General features: G+C 40.2%; 1 protein-coding gene across 1 annotated transcript in view; it reads right to left on the minus strand.

The window, feature by feature from the left end:
* The window catches only part of HADH (hydroxyacyl-CoA dehydrogenase), a 45052-nt gene extending 24172 nt beyond the window's left edge, over positions 1–20880 (minus strand). The window contains exons 1-2 of the mRNA XM_074228739.1: positions 20710–20880; positions 401–529 (exon numbers count right to left, since the gene is read on the minus strand). Of these exons, the coding sequence (XP_074084840.1) occupies positions 401–529; positions 20710–20850 (270 nt within the window). The 5' untranslated portion in view covers positions 20851–20880. The remainder of the gene's footprint in view (positions 1–400; positions 530–20709) is intronic.
* Between the last annotated feature and the right edge of the window lie 564 nt (positions 20881–21444).

A 21444-nucleotide genomic window follows, 5' to 3' on the forward strand; every position in this document is an offset into this window, starting at 1 on the left:
CTATTTCTATAATCAATGAGAAAGGTGCAAAGGGTCTGAAATTCTAGGCAGTGACTATATAAGTATAAAGAAAATGATTGATGTAAGAACAGTAGATTCAGCAGTGGCCTAACAAGGCATTTTCATAAGGGCCAATAGATGGGTGCTCTGAACAAGTTAGAGATGTTGAGGAACTTGCCAGCCTCAAAGCCCCATTAGGGTGACTCTGGTGCCTATGTTCCCAACTCATTCTTGGGCTTCTTGAATCATTAAACTCGCCTGTTGCCCTTCCCCCTCTCCATTTTCCTTGCTTAACAGAAAAGGTCCGTTTTCTTGGACTCCTTAACTAATTTACCCCATAGAAAGAGCACAATCAGTTTCCAAATGGTTTGATTTAAAAGTATCAAGACTAAAATGGTACCTGAGGATTGTCTGCAAATTTCTTTTTGGCCACTCTCCTGATGCTCTCTTCAATTCCTTTTTTGGACTTGGCCAGGATCTCATCTGACTGGTCCACTAACACAACCGTGTGTCCAGTTGTCGCAGCCACCTGGAACAAAAGAAACACCATCCACAAAATGTAAACTGGCCAAATACAGGCGTTAAAAATTCACAACCAACCTGAAACAGGAATCTCAAGCTTTCTGCCAATGCAACCTAAATTCCCTGTTATAATTACTGAAACCAACTTTGGGAACATGCAGACCACCTAACTCACATTTAGGCAAAATATAAAAATGTCAGGAAACCTAGGTTCAAATCCTACCTCTCAGACATCAGTAACAATGTGACCTGGCAGTCAGGAAAACTCCCTGGGCCTAAGTTTGATTTGATGACCTCTAAGGGGGAAACGGAGGATGAGGCAGTTCAGTGGATAGGGCACCCCAATTGGAGTCAGGGAGACTTGAGTTAAAATCCTGCCTCAGACACTTAACATTGTTTATGACCTTGACAAGTCACTTAACCTATTTGCCTTAATCCACAGGAGAAGGAAATGACCAACTACTGCAGTATCTTTGCCAAGAAAACTCCATGGGGTCATAAAGAGTCAGACAAAAATGAACAACAACCAAGGAGGGAAAACCATAAACATTCAAGCAAGGCTATAAAAATTAACTTCTGTGCCTCAGTGGCTGCCCATGAAAATAAGGAATATGAGGAAAGTAAAGAATAAATGATATATTAACTAAAATGTGAAACCCTGGGCAAATGTCTGAGGCTGAATTCTTGTTTTTAGTTAAGAAATGCAGTCAATCAATAGTTATTTCCAATTGACATTGGGTAATGGGGAGGTCACTCAGGAAAGACTTCATTCATGTAAGAAGGTGGCAACTGAACTGAAATTTAACAGGATCCTGAGAGATTGATGTGGAGGGAGTTTGGGAACAACTAATCCAAAAGTCTAATGACTAATGACAGAGTACTAGGTATGACAAAGAATAAGGAGGCCATTTTAGTAGCCAGTCAATCAACAAGCATTTATTTATTAAGCTATGTGACAGACACTGTGCTAATTAGGCACTAGAGATACAGGTGGCATAGTGGATAGAGCATTGCCCTTGGAGTCAGGAGGACCAGAATTCAACTCTGGCTTTAGACACTGGGCAAGCCATCTCCAATCGTCCTGATTCATATCTGGTCACTGGACCCAGATGGTTCTGGAAGAGAAAGTAAGGCTGGTGACTTAGCACAGCCCCTCCCCCAATCCAATTCATTTGTTTGTCATGGCATCACCTCCTCTTCTTCGATAATGAAGAACAAAACATTATTATCATTACCACTAGGGATACAAAGAAAGTCCTTCTCAAGAGAGCACAGAGGTTGGGGCGGCTAGATGGCGCAGTGGATAAAGCACTGGCCCTGGAGTCAGGAGTACCTGGGTTCAAATCCGGTCTCAGACACTTCATAATTACCTAGCTGTGTGGCCTTGGGCAAGCCACTTAACCCTGTTTGCCTTGCAAAAACCTAACAAAAAAAAAAAGAGCACAGAGGCTAATGGAGAGAATGCAAATGCAAATAATGTACAAATTACACATTATACATACATACATATATATAAAACATATTTAGAACTGTGTATTTACATATATGTATACATAACAGAATCACAAGGATTAGAATTTCATTTTCAATTAAAAATAATAACAAAAGTAGTTTTAAATTCTCAGGAACAACTATAAAACTGAAAGGTAATGATTATTATCCCATTTTCACTAGTTTCAACCCCTAGTTCTTAGTTGCTTCCATTTCTATTGGTGCTGTAGGTAAGTTCCTTCCCAGAGCTAACCTGATGATCTTCCTCTCTCTTGGTAATTATATGTGTTCTCATGGGTTCCATCATAATCCCATGATCTCCAAATACAAACATAGCCCTATTTTCTCCCCTTAACTTTGTTTTCTGCCTTAAGAGAGCCAACTTTTTATCATGAGATAGATTCGCATTACTTCTTGGATGATCCACCAGCACCTGAAACACATGTTCCATACTGAGATCATGATCTTCCAACCCCCCCACCTGCCCCCCCTCCACAATTCCCCATTTCTCATGATGCATCTATCAGATTTGAAAAATTTTAGATGACCGCAAAAATTAAATTTTCCTAGAGGCAATAGAAAAGTTCAAATCTGAGACATCCTCTGTATCGATTCCTTTTTTTCTTCACCATATAATCATATCCATCTAGCAACATCTCCAGTTTCCTATCCATCTTCAATTCATTTTTCTAACATCTGTCAAAATGATGTTCCTAAACTGGGCGCAAGTCTGGTCATGTCACTTCCCAGATTTTAAGAAAAAAATGCAAGCCTATATATGCAAGGCTCTTAACACTTTGGCTCCAACCTACTTTCCAATCTAAGTTCACATTACGCACCCTTAAGCTCAGTTTTCATTCCAGGAAAAATGAACTGCTAGCTGTTCTAGGAATCTGACACTTCATCTTCTACTTCAGATTGCCCATACTTTTCTTTTTTAAAATAAATTGTTATTTTTAACACTCCTTTTAAATTTTGAGTTCCAAGTAATCTCCTTCCCTCCCACCTCTCCTGTACTCACTGAGAAGGCAAACAATATTATATCAATTATACATGTGATGATTAATATAGGTTAAACATGACTATATATGTACAACCTCTATCAGATTGTTCTCTGTCATGGGGAGGAAAGGGAACATGATAGAAAAATGTGCAACTCAAAAGCTTGCAAAAGGATGAATGTTGAAAACCATCTTTGAATATAATAGGAAAAAATAAAAGTTTTACTGAAAAAAAATACATGTAAAATCATAAAGTTTCATTTTGGCCATATTCCTCCCCCAAAAAAGAAAGAAAACAAAAACAAAGCAAGAAAATATGTTTCAATTTGCACTCAGAGTTTATTAATTCTCTTTCTGGAAATGAATAGTATTTTTGTATCATGAATTCATTGATTGTCTTGGATCATTGTATTGATCAGAGTAGCCAAGTCTTTTTTTTTTAGGTTTTTGCATGGCAAATGGGGTTAAGTGGCTTGCCCAAGGCCACATAGGTAATTATTAAGTGTCTGAGACAGGATTTTAACTCAGGTACTCCTGACTCCCGGGCCAGTGCTCTATCCACTATGCCACCTAGCAGCCACCTAGCCACCCCCTAGCCAAGTCTTTTAGAGTTGATCATCATAGCATTGCTATTACTGTGTACAATAGACTCCTAGTTCTATTCACTTCACTTTGCATGAGTTCAGAGAAGTCTTCCCAGGTTTTCCTTAGGCACAATAGTAATGTATCACATTCATTTAACACAAACTTGTTTGGCATTTCCCCAATTCGTGGGCATCCCTTCAATTTCTGATTCTTTGCCACCACAAAAAGAGCTCCTATAAACATTTTGTTCACATAGGTCCTTTTACTTTTTCCCCTATTCTTTTTGGAGTACAGAACTGGTGGAGGCATTGCTGCATCAATGGGTATGCACTGTTCAAAAGCCCTTTGGCCATAATTTCAAATTGTTCTCCAGAATGGTTGGATCAATTCACAACTCCACCAACAATTTATTAGTGTACCTATTTTTCCTTAACCCCTCCAGCATCTGTAACTTCTAACAGATATGAAGTGGTACTCGGAGTTCCTTTACATTTACATTTTTCTTATCAAGAGTGATTTAGAGCATTTTTTCGTGACTATAAATAGCTTTAATTTCTTCTTCTGAAAAGTGCCTGTTCATATCCTTTGACATATTTATCAATTGTGGAATAATGACTCCTTCTTAATTTTTAGCGACTCCATTTTCTATATTTTGAGGTCTTTATGAAATTTGCTATAAAATTGTTCTGATATTACCTCATTGTCCATGGTACAGAGCAAACTGTAATTTCCCTGATTATCTCTTTTAATTAGGTCTATTTTTGCTTCTGCTTTTTATTTGAAAACATGATTGCTACCCCTATTTTTGCTTAACTTCATCTGAAGTATAATAGATTCTATGTCAACCCTGTATTTTAACTTCAGGTATGTCTTTTCTGTTTCAAATATTTAAATAAAAGATAATTTTATCACAATATGATTGATAAGGGATACATTTAATATTTCTGCTTTTCAGCATTTGGTTGTGAGGTTTTGATGCCTCTACAATCATTTTTTTGTTAAGAACTAAGGACTACAGGGCAGCTAGGTAGGTAGAGCAGTGAATAGAGCACCAGGCCTAGAATCAGGAGGACCTGAATTCAAATCCACCCTTAGACACTTAATGGGCAAGTCACTTAAGCCCAGTGCCTTGAAAAAAACCAACTAAGTGTCATAGAAAAACAGGTATATTACTTTCTATTATCTTTCTATTTCTTCAGAGTTCCACCATAGCTAACTTTTCTAAAATTCAACTTATCTCCTTAACTTCTTTCTCTTTGATTTTTTATTGCATTTATCTGGTTCTGAGAGGAGAAAGTTAAGGTTCCTCACTTTTTACTGTCTATTTTCTCCTATAACTAATTTAACTTTCTTAAAATTTTGGATATTATTCCATTTGTTCCATGTGTTAGTAATGCAATATAAAGTTTCCTTCCTTATTTCTTTTAATTAGGTCTATTTTTGCTTTTGCTTTGTCTGAGATCATGACAGTTACTCTATTTTCTTTTTACTTCAACTGAAGCATAATAAATTTTGCTCCAGCCCCTTACCTTTCACTTTGTATCTTCAATTGTGTTTCTTATAAACAACATATTGTAGGATTCTGGTTTTTTAATCTATTCTGCTATCTGTGTTCATCCCAGTTATGGTAACTATTTCCATCCAAATTATTTTTCCCATCTCTCTGTGTCTCCCTTTCTCTTCTCCAACCTTTCTCCCTTTCACATTTCACAAATGACATTTTACTTCTGATCATCATCTCCCCCCAGTCTGGCTTCCCCTCTATCAGTCTCCCTCTCTCCTCTTATTCCTTCTTACTTTCCTATAAGGGTAAGATAGATTTCTAAATCCAATTAGATGTGTATAGTATTCTTTCTCTGAATCACTTCTGATGAGAATAAATTTCAAGAGTTCCCTGTCACCCTCAACCCCCATCTTCTTCTCCTCTGTAATGGCTATTCTGTGCTTCCTTTATGTGAGAGAGAATTTACCCCATTTTATTTTTCCCTTTTTTTCCTCAGTGCATTCCTTTTACCCTTAATTTTGTTTGGGTTTTTTTTTTTATTTCTCTCCATCATAGTCAACTCATACTCTCACCCTCTGTCTATATACTACTCTAATTGTCCTAATAGTGATAAAATTCTTAAAATTTACAAGTATCACTTTAAGGAATATAAACAGTTTTAACATCATTGAATCTCATTTTTTTTCTCTTTCCTGTTTACCTTTTTATGCTTCTCTTTAATCTTATATGTGAAAATCAATTTTTTTTTTGCTTAAGTCTGGTCTTTTCATCAGGAATATTTTTAAGTCCTCTTTTTCATTAAATACTCATTCTTCCCCGTCCCGTGCCTCTACCCATCCAATTTTGCTGGTCGATTTTGTTGTTGTTGTTAGCTTATTTTCCTAGCCTATTTCTTCATTTGAAACTTTGTTAAAGTTGGATTCTGCTCATCTTGGGGTGGAAGAACTGCCTCAAGCTTCAAGCTTTTTTTGGTGCTGCTTTTGTTAGCCCTAGTTCTGGAGGTCTGCAAGTTTGGGGTACTTGGTGTGATGTGGGGAGAGATGTGCTCCCTGCTCTCCTGCTCTGGGCTTCTGGTTCCACTACAGCTGCCAAATGCTAACACTATTCTTGACCCTGGAACTACAACAAGGTCCCCTGTTCACAAATGCCTCCTCTTTACCTTGGAACTGTTACTAAATCTCCTATTCCTTTGTAATTGACCCTAAGCATTTCTTTCCACCCTAGAACTTTTTAACCCCAAAATGAGAATTGTTAATAGAGTTATCAATTGACACCAGCTACATCCAGTGCCTACAAAATGGTCCTCTGTCATCTCTTTCTGATCAGTTGTCAGACCTCCTCCCTGACCATTTCTGTGCTGAGTACTCCTGAAACACTCACCAGAGAAAATGCTATACCAGCAAGAAAATAAAGTGATTATAAGATTTGCTAGGCAACTGTTTCAAGAGGGCAACGCCTGTGTGTCAAATGACCCTGAGCCAAAGTGATTGAGGGGATAAAATTATGTTTATTTTCCCAGCTCACCTGGGATGAGTAAAGCCCAGTTCACTTGGTAAAAAGCTGACTGACCTCACTGGGTTATCACAAATCATATTAATGAATTCTTTGACCCAGTTTCCTTTCTAGTCTCAGCCAGGTAATTTTGTCATTCTTCAAAATCCTCGCGGATCTTACCTATCTAAACTGGTCTTTCTGGTCCCCTAAAGAGTCAAGAGTTGAAGCCCCAGTAGCAATTTATACATTTGGCTTTAGAAATTCTATTCCAACTTCCCCATTCCAGTTTTTCTCTTGGCCCACTGAAAGCATATGACCTAAGACATCAATCAGAAATGTAAGAAAGGTCACTCATATCCAAGTCCAAATTTGGCTTGAGGGAGGTCATGAGAATGGAAAAACTACAGATGGGGGAGGGGGAATTTAATCACTTGTGAATAATTGTTATTCATATAGTTTATTATATTTTCCACAACACATTGCACATATTCTTTCACTTGAGCCTCACAACTACCTTTTGAGGGTGGTACTAAAGATGGTGTTTTCCATTTTAAATGAAGAAAATGAGGCACAGAAAGATTGAGTTAACTTGCCTAGTCTCACAACTAATAAGTGTCACAGCCAGGTTGTGACCCCCTGGTCTTCCCTGACCATAAATCTAATAAGTTATTCCCCTACAAATCCATTACACCATATTAAAGACTCATGAAATCTTTTCCATTAGGATAAAAGCTCCAATTTCCAGCCTATTTCATGGCAATGTATACTGTGCCGAACACTGTCCTAGAGGTTGGATTTGAGACCAAGGTGAAGGAAACAATCTAATGAGGGGAATACAATGTATACACAAAAAGTTATTATTCATGCAAGATTAAAACAGAGCTGAAGAAGCTGGGCTGCTTGCCCAGGGTCCTATGCCCAATTAGTTGAGTTTGGAAGTTTGTCCATGCTCATGACAGAGCAGGAACTCTAAAGGAAGACTGCCCGCTGTACTGTACAGAAACTTCACTTCAGAGCAGAGGTAAGATTCCATCACACAAAGAAGTATTTTTAGACTGGGCTGTTACAAAAATAGCCAAGATGAACAGCACCCTTGTCTGAGGAATCAAATGGTGGTTGAGGGGGAGGGGGTGAATACAGCTAGATTTGGGGGAGGGAGAAGGGGAGAATATCTACCACCAGACCTGCAGCCTGCCTGTCTTCTAACTTCAGCCATGAATCTACATAGTAAATCAAATGATGTGATAACAATTCTTTTTAATTTTCAGGATTCACATTTTTGAGATTTGTTCAACTCTTTGTGACCCCCATTTGGGATTTTTCTTATTGAATAGAATGTAGTACTTTGCCTTTCCCTTCTCCAGCTCATTTGACAGATGAGGAAACTGAGGCAAACAGGGTTAAGGGACTTGCCCAAAGTCTGAGGCCACATTTGAACCCAGGACAAGGAGTCTTCCTGACTCCAGGCCCAGCACTCTTACCACTGCACCACTTAGCTGCCCCCTACAAGCATTTATATATCATCTTAAACTTTAACACCTGGTTTCCCCCAACTGAAATTTTCACTTTTTTAATTAAGCTTTGATTTGAAGATGAAAAAACCCACCCCCCCTCTTCTATACAGAGATTAGGGGCTACTGCAATGAAATAATCAGATTTTGTTGATCTATTGCTTAGTATAGCTAAAATACTTTCTTCCCTTCTCTTTCTATTCTATTCTTTAAGCAGGGGAGAGAGGAGGGACATATTCAACAAAAGATATCAAAACAACAACTCTGGTCTTCTGTCCCAAATTAACTGAATCAAATGCAAGTCTTTCCAAATCAACAGAATTTGGCTCACTATTCCAAGAGTCCAATTTGTTCTTCTAGCTCCACCAAGAAGGAATCTTCCAGGCAAGAATTGAGGTTTCCTTCCCAGAGTCCTTGTTAGGCCTCCATTAATATCCATTGAGAGCCTCTCATTCTTCATGTGAGATTAATATTCTCTTTTCTCATGCCACAGGCCAAGTTCCCATGGCAGCGTGATCAATCAACAAGCATTTATTATTATCAATAAATCATAAGACATCCCACAAAGTGCAAAGACGAAAAACAAACAGAAAGCACTTAATAAATGCTTGCTGACTCAATAGAAACTCCTTGAGGTCAGGAACTAGCTGCTTTGGGGGGGGAGATCTGGTGCAGGGTCTAGCAGAGATGCTGGGGAAACAAGTATATGTCTAAGTAAGTAATACAAGTGGATACAAGGGAAGGAACAGAGATAGGAATGTGAAGGGAACTCATTTCAAGGTACAGAGACAAAACATCTAAATGAACACAAATTGCTAAGCACTTTATAAACCTCTCATTTGATCTTCTCAAGAACCCTGATAGATGACATTATTATACAAAGGAAACTAAAGCAAACAGAAGTGAGGTGACTTTTCCAGTATCACTCAATTAGGACAGGTCTCGATTTGAACTGAGGTCTTCCTGACTTCAGGTCCAGAACTCTATCCATTGCACCTAGCTCCCTCTAGAGTAGGAGGAGAGAAACATGGAAAGATAGCGTGGAATCATTGCAAAGGGCCTTCCTGAGCTCCGACAGCTCTGTGGACAATGGATAAGAATGCAGGCAAATGGAAGTGGGCATATATTCAACCACATCAAGATGGTTCTTTGCTAAATACTTACAATTTTAGTTAACAAAAACCTGAAGGCTTTTTAAAACTCCCTATCTCTCGGCTGGGTTAAGAATACCTACCTTTCCAGTCTGCACTTATCCTATGCTCCACCTCTCTATGGACTAACCAAGATGAATTATTTATTGACTGAATTTTTATTCTTTCCTGTCTCTGTGACTTTACCCAGGCTACACCACTCTTCGACTTGTTGAAATCTTTCCCAAGCCTAGCACAAAAACCACCTTTCCCATGAAGCTTTCCTTGTCTTCCTCTCCCATGGATAAAAACAATGGACTTGGTGTCAAAAGACCAGACTCCAAAGCTACCCTCAAATACTTCTTAGCTGTGTGATCCTGACCTATCTGCCTCAGTTTCCTCAATCATAAAATGGGGATAAAAACTGAGTCTAGGGCGGCTAGGTGGCGCAGTAGATAAAGCACCAGCCCTGGAGTCAGAAGTGCCTGGGTTCAAATCCAGTCTCAGACACTTAATAATTACCTAGCTGTGTAGCCTTGGGCAAGTCACTTAACCCCATTGCCTTGCAAAAACCTAAAAAAAAAAAAAACTGAGTCTACCCTCAAATGAAATAATATTTGTAAAGTGTTTTGCATAGGACCTAGCCCAGGGTAGATGCTTAATAAATATCTGTTCCTTCCTTCATCTCCAAAATGGAAAAGTAACTTTCTATCATCAGATATCACACAACACTATTCTTACCCTCCCTCCTGTGAATTTGTATCCCACTCCAGTTCTTTCTTGGCATGTGGATCTCATCTTAAGCTCTCAATTTAGGCCAACATTTTACAAGATCTGGTAGGATCTATCCAGTGTGAATGGAAAAGCATTTATTAACCACTTACTGTATGCCAAGGACTGTGCTAATAATACAAATACAAAAGCTAAGAGACAACAGACATTGAGGATATGGCCCAGGAAGGAATCTTTGGTCCAGAAAGGCATGGGACTTTAGTGGGAACAGACTGAAAAAGTGGGAGATTAATAAATGTTCACATACTCCGGCAATTCAAGAAATGAAGATGTAAAGGGGTTATGATGCTCTCATTTATAGGAAGTAACCATGCAGATAAAATCACAGATTTGTTTAGAGCTGGAAAAGGTCTTGGAAGTCTGGGAAAGTGATTTGTTGAAGTCTTCTCATTTGATCCTCACCACAACCCTAGGAAGTAGGTGTTATTATTATTACTACTAATATTATCCCCAATTCACAAATGAGGAAAATGAGGCTGAGAGGTTAAGTGACTTGCCCCAGATCACAGAGTTAGGAAATGACTAAGGTCTTCCTGACTCCGCTGCCCATCACAGGAGGGGAAACAAGGTAGGAAGAGAACAAGCATCTATGTATTTTTCTAAACTTTACAATAATATCTCATTTAAGTCAGGAGTGTCTTTCCTCTCCCTGTCCCCCTTTCACACCCTTCATGGAACATGCTTACTCACAATGCTTAGTTGCAGGTGACCATGGAAAAGGGGAGGGAGAAGGCTGCTACTTCCATCCAACTATAACTTACAATTGCTGATTTACTCAATGCACAAAAATAAGCTCTGAACTTCCCATCCCTCTTCTTAGGAACAAATTCTCTAGGGGTGCAAAGGAGAAGGATGTATAATTTCATTTATGAAATATTCCTCTATTAAAAAGTAAGCTCCATAAAGGCAGGGACTATATCTATTCTAAACTTTGCATTTCTGTATTTCTGCCACCTCCAGGGCTTTCTAGATTGCTCTGAAAATGATATTTTCTTATTAAACACTGTTTTTTAAAACACTATTAACTGTAAGAAGACAGCTAAGTAACCAAGTGAATAGAGCACTAGGCCTGGAGTCAAGAAGACTCTTCCCGAGTTCAAATCAGGCCTCAGACACTTACTAGCTGTATGACCCTGGGCAAGATACAACCCTGTTTACCTCAGTTCCCCAACTGTAAAATGAGGTAGAAAAGGAAATGGCAAACCACTCCAGTATCTCTCTCAAGTAAATTCTAAATGTGATCATTAAGAGTCAGACATGACTGAAATGACTGAACAATAACAATCAAAATTAACTGTAAGTGGTTGTCTGGATTTCCCTCCTCTCCCTCAATCACAATTATGGAATCTGTTGATGTTTTGTTCCTAGTCACAGTGAGAGTGAAACACTACTCAGGGAGGATAAGGCAAAGGTTGTTGGACAGAACCTAGTCCAGGACCACAGCTTCAAGCACCAAGGCCCTCATCTCCAAAACCAGGATCCAACTAAAAAACTAGACAAGTAGGGGAACAACACAGATCCAATCTCTCTTCTTCCCAAATGCAAGAAAGAGAACTGAAATTGCCCTCTGGCATCATAGAATTTTTGAAAGCAGGAGCCCTGACTCCATGTTCAATCTAGAGGTAGCATAGTATAATTCAGAGTAGTGAGACAGAGGTCTGTCAAGGTTACCCTCAATCTGGTTGAGCCCATCTGTTGAGATGGCTTTCTAAAATATGACCATTTCACATGCTACAGCTTCTTGGGAGTCACAGGGGAGAGCTAAGTGAGAAGTGTACAGCAAAGATGGAGGAACAGTCCTGAAAAGGTGTCATAAAGCCCTCTCTGATGAGCTGGTCTTTAACACCCCATACACTTACACATTGATAACCCAGTCCAGAATTTAGCAGTTAACCACTCACTCCAGGTCATTCTCTCTCCCCTTTTCTCAAGGAATTCAAGACTCTGTCATCTTCCTCTCCACTTCAACTCCTGCCTTTAACTATTAGGGACTTGAATACAAAGCTATCCTCTCAAATATCCTGGCCTCCCAATTCAGTAAACTCTCCAGCTCCCATGATTATGTACACCTTCACACCTCTGATCTGCTGCTAGCCACATTGGTGTGGTGTTGCCAAGTCAACTGCAGGCAGGACTCAAAATTCAATCAATCTAACAGCATTTTAATGGGTGAATTAATTAAATGTTTGACCAAATATGGCCTGCAAATGATGTTATAAAATATCCAAATAGCACATGGCAAAAAAAAGTTTCCCACCCATGCTCTTTGACTGAGACTTTTGAAATTCCACTGGCCATCCACCTCTCCATGGGCCTCACTTGCCTTATTTCTCTTCTTCACTGTCACCATGACCTCCAGTGCTTCTACCCCCTCAGTGTTCTGACAGATAATCTACTCTATTCCCTTTGTCCTTGCTTTCATCACACTTTAATTTTGACCCCAGCTATAATAACTGCTTCTACTTTATACTCTCCCCTTATCTTATCTTTACTCATACCATTCCAAACAAATTGGACTACTGCCACCATTTGCCTTCTCCCCTCCTACTCACTTCCAGATGGAGATCACACAAGCATTTCCAATTTACAGTATCCAGTCTCAACTGGGCCCTCACAACTGCATGCTAATCTTTTTGCCATTTTTTCTTCTATCGTTCTATCTCCATCCAGTTATTTTCCCAAATCTTTTTTCTTCAAAGCTCCATATTGCCCCTTTTACCCTCCCTTCCTCTCTCTCTCAGAAGATCTTTCTAGAGACTTTACTGAGAAAGTCCATTCTTCTTCATTCTCTATCTCAAAATTAATATCATTTCTCAATTTTCTCTTCCCTTGCTCCAGTATCTAAAAGAGGTGGCCCTTTTTCACATCAAAGTCAATCATTATTTTTGTGTCCTTTACCTCATACCTTCCCATACATATCTATTGGCTTCTTCCCTGTATTCTGTAAACATGCCCAGGTTTCTTCAATCCCAAACAGATTTCACTTAACATCTCTCTAAGTTATCATTGTTTGAGATCTCTCTTCCCTTTAATAATCAATCATTGTTTGAGATCTCTCTTCCCTTTAATAATCAAACTCCCAAAAAGTATTATCTACCCACATTAGCTCAGTCATTTCCTCTCCAATGCTCTCCTCTCCCACTTCTCAGTCCCTTGCAAATCTGGCTTTCCACCTTTTCACTCAGAAGTCACCTTCTCCAAAATCTTTAATGATTGTTCAACTAATGGTCTTTTCTCAGTCCACATCTTGATTTCTCTGCAGCATTGACATTATTTGACCCAGAGTCTTCTTCAACCTTCTCAGTTTCTGAATTTTTGTGACATTTGGTCTTTCTTGGGTATCATCCTACCTATTTGAGATTGCCCCCATAATGTCCTTTACTGGCCCATCATCTTTGTCTCATCCACTAATCATAGATGTTGCCCAAGACTGTTCTGATTCAACTTCTCTCCTCTTTCAGTACATCCAATCTCTTGAGACCTAATCAAGAGAGACATTACGGTATAGTTCAATAGCATTAAATTCCCTTGTATGCTGCATATTAATTTTAAAAAAATCACAAATCATCATTGTGTTCTATTCTTTTCATTTATTTTGTATCTTATTTATTATAAATTTATAAAAAATAAAATTTGTTTTATTTATATTAATTATAAATTAAAATAGTTTGCTTTATTTATAAATTCCTAAAATTAAATTTTACTTATAAATTTATAAAAATAAAATTCGTATACATTTTGTTTAAAAATTCTTAATTATATTTTACCCTGGTTGTGGTTTGCAGACCACATACGGATTCCCTGAGGCATCCCTCCTAAGACACAAAGTCTTTCTGGGCCTAAGTGTTCTAATAGGTAAAATGTAAGGGTACCACCAGACAAGCCCAAGGTCCCTTATAAGTATAAATCTATGATCTTATGACTCCCAGATTGATGTATATGGCCTTATTTCCCAGCTCTGGTCTTCTCCAAATAGATAGGCATCTGAAACTCAGCATGCCCAAATGAAACTCATCATCTTCCTCCTAAAACCTACCTTCCTTTCTAATTTTCTTGATCCATTCAAGGGCAACATCATTCTTCTTGTCGCTTAGTCACTTGAAACCTTGACTCTTCACTTTCATCATGCTTCAAAGCCAGTCAATCTCTAAGTCTTATCTAATCTACCTCAACAATACCAGCGTAATATTGTGAGCAGAGCAATGGACCTTGAACTTCACATTTATGCCTGTGTAACCTCTGCCTGCACACTACCTCCCCATAACAGTTTCCTCATCTATTGATGAGGTTAGACAAAAAGGGCTTTCACAAATTCCTTCCCAACTGGATCTCCCATCCTTTCAAGCTTAAATCTAGGATAATAAAATCCTTCTTTTTATTCCACTTGGGATTCTATCCACATTCAGGCTCTCAGGACCTCTTGCCTGAAATACTGCTAAAGCCTAGGTCTCCTTATCACAATATGTGCTCCACAGAGCTGCCAAAATAATCCTGAAGCAAGGTATGACCCTGCCACTCCCCTGCTCCAACAGCTTCACTGGGCTCCCATTTCTTTTAAGATAAAACACAAACTCTACACTTTGGTATTTAAAGCCCAGGCTTATTATACAGACTTTGTATTGCAACAAAACTGGCCTAGTCCCCAGTTCATTCAAGAGAACATTTCATCTTTTATCGTTTCTCATTACAAGCTGGATACCTGGCTGGATACTTCTCCTTCACTGCCATTTCTCCAGTTTCCCTCAAGGCTGAGATCAAGTGCCAGTTCCTACATGTAACTTTTCCTCATCTTCCCCAGTTTTGATTTCCCTCAACACTCCCCTGAAATTATGTTCTATTATTTCCTTATCTTTGCACATGTTGTTCTCCTCTAACAAAATGTAGACCTCGGGGTGGGGGTAGCTGTTTCTCTGTCTCTGAGCAGAGAGCACAATGTCTGGCTCAAAAGATGCATTATGCAGCAAGCACAAGACTTGGAGACAGAAACACCTGAGTTGAATCCTGTCTCAGACACTACAGTCTGAACTGAATGGCCCCGGGCAGTCATGCCACCTCAGGGAGCCTCAGTTTCTTCATCTTTAAAAGGAGAATAATAGCACCTACTTCTAAGCCTCAGTTTTTTCATCTGTAAAGAGACTATCTACTTTTCAGTCTCATTTATCTGTAAAATGAGATAGCATCTGCTTCTCAGCCTCAGTTTCTTCATCTGTAAAATGAGAATAATAGCACCTATTTCTAAGCCTCCAGTTTTTTCATCTGTAAAAGGAGACAAGCACCTACTTTTCAGTCTTGTTTCTTTATTTGTAAAATAAGATAGAATCTGCTTCTCAGTCTCAGTTTCTTCATCCATTAAATAAGAATAATAGTATGTACTTATAATGATCAAATGGAGTAGAGGTGGTTCATTAGAAAGAGCCTGAAGTCAGGAAGACCTGAGTTTAAAATACTGACTAGCCATGTGACCCTGGACAAGTCAGTTAATATAAGTATATATTTTTTGTTATATACCTATGTACTTAATATTTATCCCATTAAATGAAAAAACACAGTCAGTAGATATACCTCCTTCCTTTTAAAAAAATACAATGACCTCTACTATCCAAGGTTTTCTAAGTGAAGTAAATTTAATGTCAGTATTAGCATCAGGTGGAGGATGAATTGGCAATCATTTCAAGTCAGAAGATAAAGCATTAGATAAACAAACACATTAAACAAGTTAACTCCATTTAAATATTAACTCAATGACAAAAATCTTCCAAAGGGAGGATGCTTAAAGTAGGAAAAATATAGGTGAAACATTACCTTCTTGGTAGTGAATAAAGAGACCCATCTGTTATTTCAATATAAGTAATGAGTCAGTTAACTTGCTTGAGAAATTCACCTAAATTATCCCACAAATGCATTCGTCATCAAATGAGCCATTAATATAAGTTAAACAACCTTAGAGTTACTATTTAAAAGAGAAAAAAGAAATCCACCAACTTTATGTCTTTCCTGCTAAAATTCAGTATGAGTTAGGACACTGTTTGATGCTTATTAAGAACTTGCTGAGTACAGAGCACAGTGCTAAGGGATAGAAGAAATACAGAGTCTCTATCCTCAGGGGAGTAAGAATTGAGCAAAAAATGTTAAGCATGAAAGAGAAAAAAGCTATTAATGAGTTAGAATAATCCTTGATTAAAAGTTCTTAAGGGCAGCTAGGTGGCACAGTGGATAAAGCAACAGCCCTGGAGTTCAGGAGTATCTGAGTTCAAATCCAGTCTCAAACACTTAATAATGACCTAGCTGTGTGACCTTGGGCAAGCCACTTAACCCTATTTGCCTTGCAAAAACCTAAAAAAAAAGAAAGTTCTTAAAAAGTCATAATTTGTCATCTGATGTAATCAGTTTAATGGGTCTTCATTGTTTTTAAGCATTCCCAAAGGTTCTCAGCAATCCAAAATTTGCCAGAGATCTTAAAAATTAGGTCAAACTTGGTTGGCATATGCTTTGTTCTCAAACATACCCAATATATAAGCAATGCCCACTGGCATGATAATTATTTTGTTCAGCTGTTCAGCTAAGGTCTTCATAACCTCATATGGGTTTTCTTAACAAAGATGCTAGAGTGGTTTGCCATTTCCTTCTCCAATGGATTAGGCTAAGTGACTTGCCCAGGATCAAACAATTAGTAAATTGTCTGAGACCCGATTTGAACTGCCAGACTCCAGGCCCAGAGCTCTAACCATTGAGCCACTTAGCTGCCTCCACAATACTAATGATCCTTAAGTGTCATTCAATCACAATAACAGACATAAGGACAAAATAAGAGGCTAACCAACATTATATGATGATTAACTATCTCTCCTTAACTGCTTTTCTCAGCAGTACAAAAATTAAAGACAATTCTGAAAGATTTTTTTATTTTGAAATTTTATTTAAGGCAAAGGGGTTAAGTGACTTGCCCAAGGTCACACAGCTAGGTCATTAAGTGTCTGAGGCCACATTTGAACTCAGGTCCTCCTGACTCCAGGGCTGTGCCTCTATCCACCTAGCTGCCCCAATTCTAAAAGATTTATGATGGAAAATACATCTACATCCCAAAAAGGAACTATGGAATGTGAATATAAATCAAAGCATACTATTTTCAATTTTTAAATTGTTTTATATCTTTTGTCTCATGTTTTTTTCCCTTTTTGTTCTGATTCTTTCACTACATGAGTAATATGGAAATACGTTTAACATTGTAATACATGCATAACCTACATTAGATTTCTGGCAGGGGGAGGGAAGAGGAAGGGAGAAAATGTGGAACTCAAAAACCTTGTAAAAAATGATTGTTGAAAACTAAAATTTAGTTGGAAAAATAAATTTATAAAAAAAGATAAGAAGCTAGCCAAGAGTAATGAAGACAGCAGTCAAAAACTTCTCTTTCAGTAAATATAAGGGTCACAAAGTCATATATATTATATAATTAAGAGTAGTATGCCTTAACCTAATGAATAGAGGTCTGGTTTCTACCTCATGAAGGCCTAGATTAAGTCCTGCTTCTAATATATGAGGAACGTATGATCCTGGGGAAGACACTCTTCCCATCCAGACAATTTTCTAAGACTATGTTTCTGAATAGGTCCAGAACTGCATAAGCAGAATTTTCTGATCAGGGAATTCAATGAAATCAGATCTGGGCACAAAACAAAACAATATAGTTATAAGATTACAGATGTAGCACCTGGAGGAAACTAAAAGGTCATCTAATCCAAACCCTGAAACTGAGAGATGCTAAGTGACTTAACCAAGATCACACAGCTTCTGAGTGGCAGAGCCAAGATGGAAACCCAAGCCTTCTGGCCTCACAACCAAGCAGACTTATTGAGTATCAACCTAAGAAATAAGTGTGTTGGATGAAAAGTGCAATAGAAAAAAACTCAGTTTAGAGGTAATTAATAATTTTATTAATAAAAAGATGTTTATTGGGTTTTTTCTCATAAAATAAAAACCCCTTCTGGAGGTTTCTTGATGCTATACCCTCTGATTAATAAGAGAATGAATATTATGAGAGGTGAACCTATTCAATTGAGGGACTGGGAACAAGACTGATTAATTCAATTCTTCCTCTCTTCTACCCAAACAACCCCAGTCTGCAATCTAGACAAAGGGATCTACCTTCCCCTCAAGTTTGGATGAAGAGGACAATGGATTGGAATCAACAAGATAGATTCTCTTTTCTAGTTGAGTGTCATAAGACTTCCACCTAGATAATAAGATGGTCTAAGTGAGATAAAATTGAGGACAAGATCAAAAATCTCCAGGAGAGTGAGTGAACTTTGAATGAGGAAATAGAAAAGAAAGAGAGAAAATTAACCATTTCTCTCACTAGTCAGGGATTACACAATTTAGGCACAATTTAGGACCTTGTTACAACAAAGTGTCAGAAAGAGAAAGAAGAGTAAGGCCAGGAGGGAAGTCCCTAGTACCATGTCCTGACCATCATCATGACAAGTGTACAAATCAATCGGCGATAAAAATCCACCAGAAGGTTTGGTACTGGGCCAGCTGTAAACTAAGGACCAAGAACTGCCACACTGGCAGAACAGTGGCCCCATCAATGGGTCTCCTTGTTCAATACTATCAAGGGATGGATACATTTGTTCAAAGAGCCTGGTTGACTAACCTGAGGTCAGGGACAAAGACTAAATGTCCCAAGTTAAGCAAGACCTATGATGTTTTCTTGAAGCCTCACCAGTGAGGAAGGCCCACCCTACAGATGAAGAAACTGAATGATTTCCTTGAGTCATAATCCTAGTGAAGCCATGAAGCTGAGTTTCAAACCCAAGTCTCTCTAGTCTCCAAATCTAATAAGATTTCCACTTATACACAAATCCATAAGCATTCATTTGGCACCTAGTAAGTGTCAGGCATTTGGTTGATGAGAGACAACACAGACATAAATAAATACAAAATAGATACAAAGTGGAAAATAAGTAAACTATTAAGGAAGGGACCAAGATGTGAAGGTTTGATTACCTCCAGTGAATCTGTGTACTCAAAATAATACCAGACTAAGTTATCAATTGCGCAATTAATCACAGAACCATAAACCTCTTTAGAAAAAGGGCAGAGGACTTTGGATAAGTGATGAGATTAGAAATTCCTTGAGGGCAGAAACTGTATCTTCTCTCAAATCAAGTCGTTTCCCCTACTCTCTTTGGGGATCTAATGCAATTCAGAGCTTGGTGTTAAAGGAAAGAGGTACAATATGACTTTCCATCTGCCCAATACAAATTCCTTGGGGAGGGGGAGGGGAACCTTCCTTTATCCCCCTCAAAGCTGGGAAATACAGAAGAGAAATACGGAGGACTGACCCTGTGATTTCATTAGGAAAGAGAATTTCCCTGTGAGTAAATTCCTTCCAATTCATTCAAGAATGGAACCTTCTTTGCAAATTACTGTCTTAGTGAGGTTAAGTGATTTGTCCAAGTCAGTATGTGTCTGAGTCCAGAATTGAGTCCAGGCTTTCTTAGGTTGGAGTTGTTTGTTCCATAAATTTGTTATTTTTTCAGTTGGGTCTGACTCTCATATGATTGATTCCATTTGGGGTTTTCTTGGCAGATACTGGAGTACAGATGAGGAAACTGAGGCAATCGTGGTTAAGTGATTTGCACAGGGTCAGTAAGTGTCTGAGGTCAGATTTGAACCCAGAAAGATGAGCACCGAAATCCAATGTGCCAACTAGCTGCCATATTCTCTAAACTACAAAGTAGGAAATGATGGGGAATCACTAAGAAAGCAATTAAACAGTTCTTTGGAGATAATCTTATCTTTTTCAAATCAATCAAATATTTACTAACAATTTGCCAAGGAAGTCTAATGTTATGGGAGTAAAATCACAATATTGTACATAAATTTACTGTATAGCAGCAGGCCCTTTTCTCTTTGTTGACTCAGAGAGCAACCCATAAGGTAGGTGGGCTTAATTTTATTAATCTAATTCTACGGGTTGAGTGATTGGTTCAAGGTCAGTCAGTCAGTAATGCACTGAAAACTATGCCTCCTGCCTTTTTTCCAGTCTCCCTTCAAATACTACTTTTTTCAAGAGGCCTTTCCTCAATGCTAGGGCATTTTTGGATGAGTTAACTTCCCATTTACCCCATATGTATCTTGTATGTCTGCATGGAACCGTCTGGATGCAAACTCCTTGCGGGGTCTACTCTTTTCTCTGCATCCTCAGTATTTAGTAAATGCTTGTCGGACACACTAACTCATATCGGGTCGGATACCATGCCAAGTTCCAGACACATCTTGGTTAGTACCAGGCCTCCCGTGTCTCTGGGTCCCAGATCTTCCTTCACCTGCAAAGGAAAGGGGCTGGGCCTGCAGTCCGGCGAGGCCTCCTCCAGCTCTAAGTCTACCCGGCGGGTCCCGGCCCAGGACAGCAGCCTGGCTGCCACTCCGGGCGGCTCCTTGGCAGCCTGCAGCCCGCGGAGGCTCCCACCTCGGGCTCCGGAGGAATCCCGGCATAAACGGGCGGACTACGGGGCCCGGCTCCCCGCCCGGGCTTTGCTGGCCAGGTGCGCCCTCGCGGGGCGGGGAGTCGGGCCCGTGCGGGGCACTGTGCCGCCGGCCCCGGGGCTGCAAGCACAGGCCGCGCCTCCCCCCCCCCCCCCCCCCGGGCCCGGCCTGCAAGCCGAGGGGCTCACCTGCGAGACCCCCGCGCCCATGAGCCCCCCGCCGATCACGGTCACGTGCTTGATGAGGATCTTCTTGGCCGAGGCCGAGGGGCCGGTGGCGGAGGAGGAGGAGGCCATGGAGCGCGCGAACTGCCGGGTGACGAAGGCCATGGTGCGCGGCGGGGAGCGGCGCTTCTGCAGGCGGCCCCGGGGCGCGCGGGCACGTCGCGGAGGGCCGAGGGGGCGGGGGCCGAGGGGGCGGGGGAGCGGCCCGACCTCCGCCACCCCATTGGTCGCAGCCTCGGCTCGGAACGCCCGCGGGTTGGCCGCCTGGCCCCGCCCCGCCCCGCCCCGCCCCGTGACCTCTCTCCCGCTTTCCAGCCAGGCTCCCTCCGGGCCCCAGAGGGGCGGCGGGGGAGGGGCGGCGGGGGAGCAGCCGCGCAGCACTTGGTCCCTGGCCCCCGGGCTCCCGCGGCGGCCCGGACCGCTTCTGGGGGAGCCCAGGCACACCCCGATACTGAAGCACGCAGTCCTAAAGCCAGGGATCCGGGGCGGCCCGGTGGCGCGGCGCACAGAGCACCAGCCCGGAGTCAGGCGGACCTGAGTTCAGGACCGGCCTCAGACCCTTCATAATGACCCAGCTGTGTGGCCTGGGGCGAGCCACTAACCCCCGTGGCCTTGCAAAAACAACAAAAAAAGTAGAGTTTGTGAAAGGCTGTGGTATGAAATAAATCTAAAAGGGAAGGCTGGATCTAGGCCCTGGAG

Source organism: Macrotis lagotis, chromosome 3 (genome assembly GCF_037893015.1).
Source record: "Macrotis lagotis isolate mMagLag1 chromosome 3, bilby.v1.9.chrom.fasta, whole genome shotgun sequence".
Lineage (NCBI taxonomy): Eukaryota > Metazoa > Chordata > Mammalia > Peramelemorphia > Peramelidae > Macrotis > Macrotis lagotis.